Source organism: Nycticebus coucang, chromosome 11, assembly GCF_027406575.1.
Source record: "Nycticebus coucang isolate mNycCou1 chromosome 11, mNycCou1.pri, whole genome shotgun sequence".
In the NCBI taxonomy this organism is placed as follows: Eukaryota; Metazoa; Chordata; class Mammalia; order Primates; family Lorisidae; genus Nycticebus; species Nycticebus coucang.
Genome location: NC_069790.1, coordinates 101,388,433 through 101,399,682, shown reverse-complemented (window position 1 = coordinate 101,399,682; position 11,250 = coordinate 101,388,433). Strand labels below are relative to the sequence as shown.

The 11,250-nt window shown below is 38.8% G+C and overlaps 1 protein-coding gene across 1 annotated transcript; it reads right to left on the bottom strand.

Moving 5' to 3' along the window:
- Positions 1-228: 228 nt before the first annotated feature.
- SSMEM1 (serine rich single-pass membrane protein 1) lies at positions 229-9,162 on the bottom strand. Its single transcript, XM_053553403.1, has 3 exons — positions 8,980-9,162; positions 4,275-4,329; positions 229-725 (listed from the first exon to the last, which is right to left on the bottom strand). Exons 1-3 carry the CDS (start codon positions 9,160-9,162, stop codon positions 229-231), a joined length of 735 nt encoding a protein of 244 aa, XP_053409378.1.
- Positions 9,163-11,250: the final 2,088 nt, after the last annotated feature.

Sequence of the window (11,250 nt, the reverse complement as noted above, 5' to 3'; positions counted from 1 at the left end):
GTGGATACAGATCTTCTGTGTTCCAGTGGTGCCATACACAAATTTGCTGCTGGATGTTTTTTGAACAAAGAATTGCCTGAAATTTTTACCTCTTGGGTCCCAAGTATGTCTTTGTTGTTAGTTGAGACACGTTATTATAAAAGTCTACTCGCCTACACCTCTGGTGATTTTTCGTGTATTATTCATCATTTTCATTTGGCTTCAAGTAAGGTAAAGACTTGATAAAATTCAAAATTTACTGAATTTTGTGTTAATGTCAGGTGTGGCATTTTCCTCTTGAGGCTCCCCTTTCATTGGGGGTGTTACTGAAGCCTTTTGTGGGAAATGGCGTGTCAACCATTCATTGGTCCTCATGGCTTTGCAGTGGAGGCAGGGCTTTTCTCTGATTTGGTTATTTCCAAGACTCCTTTGCCTCTGAGCTGTTTTTCTCCTCTTCATACTGTCTGGTGATGGGTGATGTTCACTTTCACTCTCCTTCCACGAGGAGGCTCCCGAATTAGACTCTTCACTGTCACACTCAGTAGTATCGCTGTCTTGCGGGTTCTGATTCACCTGGTTAAACTGAGAAAGACGCCTGGCTCGTCTCTGTTCAAGATAGGCATTGACCAAGGCCACTTCTGAGTCAGTTATAGGGGTAAACTGGCTCTGCTTTGGTTTCTTCATCATCTGTGAAGGGTCCCAGGTGCCATCTTTGTTTTGCCGCTTATTAGAAGTATTTTTGCTTGCTAACAACCAACAAAAATAAATCAACAAGTTAGGCACAAGTTGTTGATTACCATAACTGCACATTACTTCATGAAGCCTGTGTGTGTGTGTGGGCTCCTCTTAGTGGTCTGTTGTCATGCCCCTGCTTTTTAGTAATTTGCAAGTGCTGGCATCTAATTGCATTTTCCAGCACAGCACCCCATCTCCTACAGACCAGAGGACTTAGATAAAGGCTTGACATACCACTTTTGAAGCTTTGTGGCCCCTGAATATAAGAATAAAAGATCTCTAAAGTTTTCCAGAGAAAGATGCTTTCTTCCTTTGAAGATTTTAAGTCTTAAATGTTCAAGTGTGTATATGAATGTGATTTGGATAGCAGAAAGGGAGATCTTTGTTTAAGTGATGTGCTAGAGTGGGCTCACAAGAGCTAATACATTTTCAGAAATTTTGTGATATGGTTAAACATGGCTATTATCAAAAATCAAATTATACAAACTTACAATAAAATCCATTCACTAAAAATAAACATAATGAATACTTAAAATCCACCACTTTCTAATGATCTTAACACATTTTATTATGTATCCTCTTGAAGTTTTTTTATCCTCATTGTATCTGGATGTTTGAAACACTTTGTAAGAACATGCAATTGCTCATCTTTTCCCAGCCCCCATGTTCAGTAATAATAATGTTAGTAGCTTAAAACCAGCTTCAAGCCTGAGCAACATGGTGAGACCCTGTCTCCAAAAAAAATTAAATAATCATGTGGTGGCCCAAACCTGTAGTCCTAGCTACGTGGGAGGCTGAGGTAAGAGGACTGCTTGAGCCCAGGAGTTCGAGGTTGCAGTGAGCTATGATCAGATCGCTTCACCATAGCCTGAGCAACTCAGGGACATCCTGTCTCAAAAAAACAACAACAAAAAACAAAACCCAGGGCATGATGGCTCTCGCTTGTAATCCTAGCACTCTGAGAGGCCAAGATGGGAGGATTACTTTTTACTTGAGACCACCCAGAACAAGAGCAAAATCATGTCTCTACTGAAAATAGAAAACCTAGACAGGCGCTGAGGTGGATGCCTGTAGTGCACCTACTCAGGAGGCTGAGGCAGAAGGATTGCTTAAATCCAAGAATTTGAGGTTTGCTGTGAGCTAAGTAGATGTCATGGCACTATAGTCTGGGCAACGGAGTGATACTCTGTTTCAAAACAATTTTTTATTGATATAAATGATGTATATCATATGATTTATAAATAATAAAATATAAAATACTTTCTTTTCTTTTTTTTTTTTTTTGAGACAGAGTCTCACTCTGTTGCCCTTGGTAGAGTGCCATGGCATCACAGCTCACAGCAACCTCTAACTCTGGGGCTCAAGCGATTCTCTTCTCTCAGCCTCCCAAGTAGCTGGTACTACAGGCGCCCACCACAACACCCGGCTATTTTCTTGTTGCAGTGGTCATTGTTGTTTAGCTGGCCCAGGCTGGGTTCGAACCCCCTAGCCTGGGTGTATGTGGCCGGTGCTGTAACCACTGTTCTACAGGCACCAGGCCAATATACAATACTCTTCATGGTAAATTTCACGTAGACAAATGATTCTCACAAAATGCTGTTGATTTTTGCCAGACCATGGTATCCTAGTGCCAACCATGGCTGCAACTGCTGAACAAGTATCGTTTCAGCATGAATGTGATTTTCCTCTAAGTTAAGGAGGAAGATCAAAGTGAAACAGAAGATGTATGTTGGAACTTAAGATGGTTGTCAATGATGTGAGTGACTTCTTTGCTGAAAGGGATAATAGTTTTAGAATACTGGAAGATTATTTCCTCATTTGGGGAGTGCTATTCTCAATGTGGTGGCTACAGGCATGGCACTGAAATATAATCTGCATAAGTAACAGGTTCATCATTTTCTTAAGCTTAGGCAATCAACAAAACCATACATTAAGCCCTGATCTTCAGTATTTGCTGATTTTCATGATATATAGCACTCTTACTAAAGTTGGTTTGGGTTTTTTTTTTGTTATTGTTGTTTGTTTTTTGGTTTTGTTGTTCTTTGGAGGCAGAGTCTCACTCTGTTGTCCCAGGCTAGAGTGCTATGGTGTCAGCCTTGCTCTCATCAACCTCAGACTCCTGGGTTCAAGTGATCCTCCTATCTTGGCCTCCCAAGGAGCTAAGACTAGAGGCCTCCACCACAATGCCTGGCCAAGTTTTCTATTTTTAGTAGAGATGGGGGTCTTGCTCTTGCTCAGGCTGGTCTCAAACTCCCAACTTCAAGGAATCCTCCCACTTCAGCCTCCCAGAGTGCTAGGATTACAGACATGAGCCACTACATCCAGCCATATGTCAGTAAAATTTTTTTTTTTTGTAGAGACAGAGTCTCACTTTATTGCCCTTGGTAGAGTGCTATGCCGTCACAGCTCACAGCAACCTCCAACTCCTGGGCTTAGGTGATTCTCTTGCCTCAGCCTCTCGAGTAGCTGGGACTACAGGCGCCTGCCACAACACCTGGCTGTTTTTTTGTTGCATTTGGCTGCGGCCAGGCCTGAACCCGCCAACCTTGATATATGGGGCCAGCGCCCCACTCACTGAGCCACAGGCGCCACCCAGTAAAATTTTTAATAAATATATGTAAACACACAATTTGGACAGCCAGTTGTTAAACATTTACCAGCACCCCACTGCTTACACTTATTGAAAAAGCTGCTGCATAGGGAGCCGTTAAACTTGTAATAGCATTAATAATGAAGGTCGTTACATGAAAATTATTTTATGCAAAAAAGGCAAACTTCCTTTGGGTTGAAAAGTACCATACTTGGGTATTTGTAACTGCAATCTGAGATCCTTGGTTCATTCTTTTCCTAATATCTGATCTCAACAATAGTGGGCAAGTATCTCTAACAAGGTACATCTTTGCTTTTTGGGTTACATCAACCATTCTCCGAAAACCTTGAGCACTTTTTAAAGACATCGCCCCACTTTTTATTGTTTCTGGTTAATTGAAGGGTACAAAGAATTAGGTTACAATGTTTGCATTTGCTAGGTAGAGACCCCTTACAGTTGTGTCCTGCCCAAGAGGTGTGCCTTACCCCTAATATTGTGCCCATTAAGTAGGAGCACACCTACCCCCTCCCTTTTCCCCTCTCACCGCTCCCTTGTTCCCTCCCCCACCTTGAATTGATTTGAGTTTTTCTCTTATGTGGACATGTATTAGATCTACTGGCTTCATATTAGTATTGAGTACATTGGAAAATATCCCTTTTTTAAAAAACGCATTTGGCAAGAAGGCTTAACTAATCCGAATGTACTGAATTGAAGGAAGGACATGTATGTAAAGGGAGAGCTTGAGCTTCGAACCATCCTGCTAAAGCAGTTAAGCAGTCCTTTTGCACTAGGAAATCAAAAGCAAGGAGCTCAGCCAAAAAAAAAAAAAGCTGTTTTTTTTTTGCTGTTTTTAACATCTGTGCTGGAAAGAGCGTCTGACACTCTTCACTGTTCACCTCTGTAGTTCATTTCCCACACCAGTGCCTGTGTCTCTCCCCACACTCAATACCAAATATGGACCGGCTCTTACCTTTACTTACTGAAGTGCTTGCCCCACTGTCTTCATCCTTTTTAATTTCAGACATCTGTTTCAGAAATACAGATTAGTAACAGTGATCTCAGCGGTCATTCACCAATATCTACTTGTTAACAAACACTATTGCTGCGGCCCTGAAGTGTTTAAAATGTCTAATTTTAAACACTCGGTTTAAGTAAGTGCTTATTGAGTTAACTAATAAGTTAAATCGGGACTTATTGAGTTAAATAATAAGTTGAATAAATACTTATTGAGTTCCTGTTTATAGTGATCCTACTTCTGCTTTGACAGGTCTATCAAAATGTTTTCAACGAAGAAAACTGAAACAAAGACTGGAGAGAAAATAATACAAATAAGGAGCTATAAGCTATAAAGTTTTCCTGTATCCTTTAAATTGCAGAGAAACAGTATTTATTTTTTGTTGTGTCTTTTAGAGTCTCATCTCACTTTGTTGCCTTTGGTAGAGTGTGGTAACATCATAGCTCACAGCAACCTCAAACTCTTGGGCTCAAGCGATTCTCTTACCTCAGCCTCCCAAGTAGCTGGAACTAAAGGCACCTACCACAATGCCTGGCTATTTTTAGTAGAGATGGGGTCTTGCTCTGGCTCAGGCTGGTCTCAAACCTGTGAGCTCAGGCAATCCACCCACCTCCCAGAGTTCTGGGATTACAGGCGTGAGGATCAGGTAATATTATTTGTAATATTATTTGTAGTTCTTTAAGATGTCTGATGTGAAACATTTATATACACAAAGATCTTTAACTGCATTCATGGACTTAATATCTCCTTAATTCTTCAGAAAGTTTCATTCAAAATACAACTGTAATGTTATTTATGAATATGGCACCAGAGGAAATGATTTTTTAAAATAGTTCCAATTTCAAATATTCTGCCTTAACACACCATGAATATATTTGTCCATTTTTCAGATTAGTGTCCCGCTTTCTGATGCTGAAAATGCTTCTGCCTAAAGATACATATATGTATATCTTTCAGAATGTATCAAAAACTTTAGAAATTTTCTTTAACACCTTTGACACTTAATTCTTCCTCTGGCAATCTATTATGAGGAAGTAACCAACCCACAAAAGAGAGAAAATTTTGTACACAGAAATATTCTTCATGGTGTACTTAGGATAATATAAAATTCAAAATTCAAAAGTAGACAATGGACACTGGTGGTCCATTACAGGCTCACACCTGTAATCCTAGCACTCTGGGAGGCCAAGGTGAGTGGATTGCTTAAGCTCATGAGTTTGAGACCAGCCTGACCCTGTTTCTACTAAAAATAGAAAAACTGAGGCAAGAGGATTGCTTGAGCCTGAGTTGGAGATTGCTGTGAACTATGACACCACAGCACTCTACTCAGGGTGACAGCTTGAGACTCTTCTCAAAAAAAAAAAAAAAAAAGTAGACAATGGTTAAGTAAATTATGGTACGTTCATATGATATATAGTAGTAAAAAGTATAATAAAATTATAACATGAGGAAATAAGTATTTTACAATACTGGTTAAACATCAAGATGCACATTTGTATACACAGCATGACAAGTTAGCTAAAAATATTGAAAAAAATAATAAACAAGTGGCAGCAATGGTTGGCTTTCAGGGATAAAACAGAATTTTTTTCCTTCTAATGTTTTAAAATTGCCTGCAGTTAGGAAAAACATTATTTAGAGAGTCTAACTTCCTTTGGGTTGAAAAGTCATACTTGGGTATTCATAACTGCAATCTAAGTTCCTTAACTCATTATTTTCATAATATCTGATCTCAAACAATGGTAGGCAAATATTTCCAATGAGTCACCTCTTTGGTTTTTGAGTTATAGAAATCATTCTCTGAAAACCTTCAAAGTGGACTTTTCTTTTATAATATCTCTTTTTAAAAAATGCATTGGGGGCTTAAATATTTAAAATGTATGTATTAATATAAATTTAATATGTATAAGAAACATTATTAAAAGATTGGATGCTTATAAACCTAAAAGTTAACAGTAGTTGGTTATTTCTTTATAATCCAGAGTGATTTTTATTTCTTTTTGTCTACGTTCCTATAATTTCCACATTTTCTTTTTTTTTTTTTTAATTTAATGCCATGTAATTTCCACATTTTCTAAGTCCTTTTGTGTTGGATAGGGAAGGTGTTTGAAAACACTTGCTAGGGTGGTGCCTGTGGCTCAAGGAGTAGGGCGCTGGTCCCACATGCTGGAGGTGGTGGGTTCAAACCCAGCCCTGGCCAAAAAAAAAAAAAAAAAGAATGCTTGAAAACACTTGCTAGGTTTTTGTCATTTCCTCAGAAAGCTTACACATTTGATGTTAAATCAAAACAACCACAAAATCAAAAGAAAAATTTTGCATTAAGCTAAGTGGAGTCATATGAACTGTGGTTACAAAAAGCATTTTATTAACTCTCTTTGTGTGTGACTTGGTGAGTGAAAACAGGGCAGGGTAGAAAATGTGGGCTGTGGCTCTGTGGTTTTATTAAGCCACTTAACACCTCCTAAGCACAGTTTGCCCATATGCAAAATAAGGAGTTTGGACTAGTATTGTCCAGAAAAATAACATCACTAGCAATCTGAATAAACACTAAACAAACATATAAACTAAGTATAGTATTTATAGTCTCTGAAAGCAAAAGGGTAAATGCATCTTAAAAAGTGGAAAATGAAGAGGCAATCAGCCAGCCTGCTTCATGTTGGAAGATAATTATCACCATATTTCCATCATGCTTTTATCATTACTTCAAGGTTTGTAAATAAAGACTCATAATTTAACAGAGAAAATGAAGAAGTTCAAAGTGAAGGAAAAAATCCATCCTCCTTCACTAGCTCTCATATGGTTCTCAGATTTCAAATCTGGGACCTTTCAGAAGAAGCAGTCCAGCCGATCGTGGCTGCCATAAGTGTACAGAGCGTAAAACGAAACCTCTAAGATAATTAAGGTTTTAATCAGCACTGAGTAGGTTTAATTCCACACTACAAACTATTTTGAAGCAAACAAGTAATATGACAGGACATCTGGGTCTAGTCTCCCTGTCACTAACTACTTGTGTGACATTAGACAAGTCACTTAACTTCTTTGGGCCTTATCAGTAAAAAAAAAAAAAAGCAGGGAAATGCATAATGGTATTTCATTTGCCCACAAAGAGGAGACTAGGCCACATGCTCTCTTGAGGTTCTTGAAGCTCAGGGCTCTATGACTCCAAAGAGCTGATGCAAGCAAGGGAGCAGAAGAATAGCTTGGACCTCTTAAGTGATATTCATGATGAAATTGCAGTGATCAATTTCAATTTTTTTGTTAATTTTCTAAAGTAGCTTTTCTTGCCAGGCAAGACAAATTCAATATACTTAGCTAGGGAGTTTAAGACACACATAAGCTATCACTATTCCAAATCTCCTTTTGGCAAAGTATTTACTGTAAGAAGCATTAGGACTTTAGATGAAACTTTTTGGGCAGGAGGTGGTGGGGGAGTCTTTGATTATTATAATGGAATCTAGCTGGCATGGACATAACAAACCTTCTCTCCATCCAGAGCTGACCTAGCACTAAGTCTAACTGACCACTGCCAGCCAAAGGCTGGAATGCTAATATGGTAATTTGCTTAATCATCTGCCTGGTAATAATGGCCAGCAAGGATTCCATATCCACAAATTATAAGAGCTTGGTTACTCATAGTATCTTGGGGGGATAACAGTCCTGATAAAGTGGGCTATCTCACTCTTAAGAAGATGGCGTTTTCTTCTGGTGTCAAGAGTAGTGACTTTAGAATTACTTTATTTAGTTTTGCATCTTATTCTATGTAGAAAGTATATTGCCTGGTACCAAAACCCTCAAATCCTACAACTTGCATCCTATGAACGTGTCAACTTTGTATCTTTGGTTAGAATTACATGGATACAAAAAAAAAAAAAATTTTGGAAGTGATTAACCAGCAGGGAAGTTTGTCCCAGCATTACATAGCATATGGACCAACTGCAAACAAGTCTAAATGTTTCAGAATTATACATTTTTTTATGGCACAACCAAAAGACAGAAAATTGTGCAGTCATTAAAATTGCTGCCAGATGAAAATAATTTGGAGAAGTATTTATATTACTAAGTTTAAAAAAGCAAGGATCAGGCTCAGTGAGTAGGGCGCCGGCCCCACATACCAAGGGTGGCAGGTTCAAACCCTGCCCTAGCCAAACTGCAACAAAAAATAGCCGGGTGCTATGGCAGACGCCTATAGTCCCAGTTACTTGGGAGGCTGAGGCAAGAGAATCGCCTAAGCCCAAGAGCTGGAGATTGCTGTGAGGTGTGACGCCACAGCACTCTACCAAGGGCAACAAAGTGACACTGTCTCTAAAATAATAATAATAATAAATTAAAAACCAAGGATATGAAAATATATACAATATAATGTAAACCATGAAAAATCAAAGATAGAGAGGTGGAGAGAGAAAGATTGAGAAAGAAAGAAACAATTAGAAGGATATACTCCAAAATGTTAACAGTGGTTATTTCTGAGAACTAAGATAACTAACTTTAAATTTTCTTCATTTTTTTCTATATTCTTTCGTTCTCTAAAATAAGACTGCATTATTTTTAAAACTAAAGAACTTTTAAAAAGTAGTTTCATCAGAGTAAAGTGAATTTATTTTACAGAAAATCTCCTAGTATATAATAAACATATTAGTTAAGATGAGAAAAGATATCCTACCCAGACAGAAGTCCGAGAGAAGACCATCAGGACCAATAAAATGACAAAATACCAAAGCAGAAAGTTCCCTATTGTCCCACAAGAGTCTTCCTTCCGGCATTCATAATCCTGATTTGGAATAGCAAAACTTAAAGGCATAGGCGGAGGATCCACCTCCCAAAACAAGGAAAAAAGGTCCCCCATGATGGCTTCTTGCTTAGAAAATAAAACATGCTCAAAGGGATGAAGATGTTGGGAACTACTTCACTCCATGATATATGACAACTTCCTTGGCAACCTATTATGACATACACTTAAACAACTGTTACAGGAACTGACAAACATTTCTTGGATTTCTAAGTTTTTGGAAGATTTATCCAAATTACTTATATGAAAGTTAATGATATTTCCCACCATAGTTCAATACAATACATTCTGCCTTAATCTTTTTTTTTTTTTTTTTGTAGAGACAGAGTCTCACTTTGTCACCCTTGGTAGAGTGCTATGGCATCACGGCTCACAGAAACCTCCAACTCGTGAGTTTAGGCGATTCTCTTGCCTCAGCCTCCCAAGTAGCTGGGACTACAGGCGCCTGCCACAACGCCCAGCTATTTTTTTGTTGCAGTTTGGCCGGGGCTGAGTTAGAACCCATCACCCTTGGCATATGGGGCCGGCGCCCTACCCATTGAGCCACAGGTGCCGCCCATCTTTCTTTTTTTTTTAAGACAGAGTCTCACTATGTCACCCTTGGTAGTGTGCCATGGCATCACAGCTCATAGCAACCTCAAACTCCCGGGCTTAAGGGATTCTCCTGCCTCAGCCTCCCAAATAGCTGTGACTATAGGCACCCGCCACAACACCCAGCTATTTTTGCTGTTGTTGTTGCAGTTGTCATTCTTTAGCTGGCCAGGGCTGGGCTCGAACCCACCAGCCTGGATGCATGTGGCCAGTGCCCCACCCACTGAGCCACGGGCACCCCCATGCCTTAATCTTTTTTTACTAAAATTTATATATAATGTATTTTCATATCTTTACCTCTAAGTGTCCTTTACATTATATATAATGTATTTTCATATCGTTACCTCTAAGTGTATTTCCATATCTTTACCTCTAATTTATATATAATGTATTTTCATATCTTTACCTCTAAGTGTCCAAGGTATCCACTTATTTTGATAGTCTCTTTTATATGTATCATACCATTGTAAATTAAGATACATCATTCAAATGTATTGCAGACTAAATTGTGTTCCCCAGAATTCATATATTGAAGCCTTCACCCCCAATTTGACTGTATTTGGAAATAGGGCCTTTATAAAAGTAATTAAAGTTAAATGAGGTCCTAAGGGTTGGGCCCTAAGCCAATATAACTGATATTCTTATAAGAAGAGGAAGAAACACCAACCAAAGATTCAAGAGCACAGAAAACAAGGCCATCTGAGGACTTGGAGAAGGTGGCCATCTGTAAGCCAAGGAGACGGACCTCAGAAGAAATCAACTCTGCTGACATCTTGAGGACTTCCAGCCTCCAAAATTTTGAAAAAGTGAATTTCTGTTCTTTAAGTCACCCTGTCCATGATATTTTGTTATAGCAACGCTAATGCAAAATGCCAACTATCTATCAAATTTGGTCAGTAGTGTTCTTTAGACCTTGAATAAATGCACAATAGCTTACAGATTACATTAAGTGGGGAAAACATAGATGTGCCTATAATGTACTACATCAAGTGTCTATAATTTCTTCTTAGGAAAGAGTCAGGCATGGGAGAGGTGGGAACCTGTTATTCTAATTTTGACCATATATTGAAACTTTTCACTCTGAACACTTTTCAAGTTAGTTCATATCTAAATCTAAAATGAGAACAAAATATGTTGCTCCTAAGGGTATCTAAAAATGATATATCTCCTTTAAAAATCTGTAAGATCATTAAGGGCACAGCATACCTGCAGATTTTCATTAATATGCGATCTGAGAAAACTTCGTTTTCTTTGATTTGATCTTGGAATCATTTTAGGAAAAATTTTGGTCATTGGCCATCCATGATGTAATGATCCACTAGCTTATTTATTATGACAGGGCTTAATGATTTTATCAGGAGGCACCCGTTTCTTCCTATGTGGAAAAAAGCCCTAGGATTTTTGAGTTCTCGGGTCCTGTGGTTCCTTGCAGTTGGCCATCTATCTTGGGGGGCTGGGGTGTCACCTCTTCCAGGTAGCTTGCCGCCTTGGGGCTCCTCTGCCACTTCACCTGCGCACCTACTTTGCCTGTGGGCCTTCCCAGATTGAGCTCCT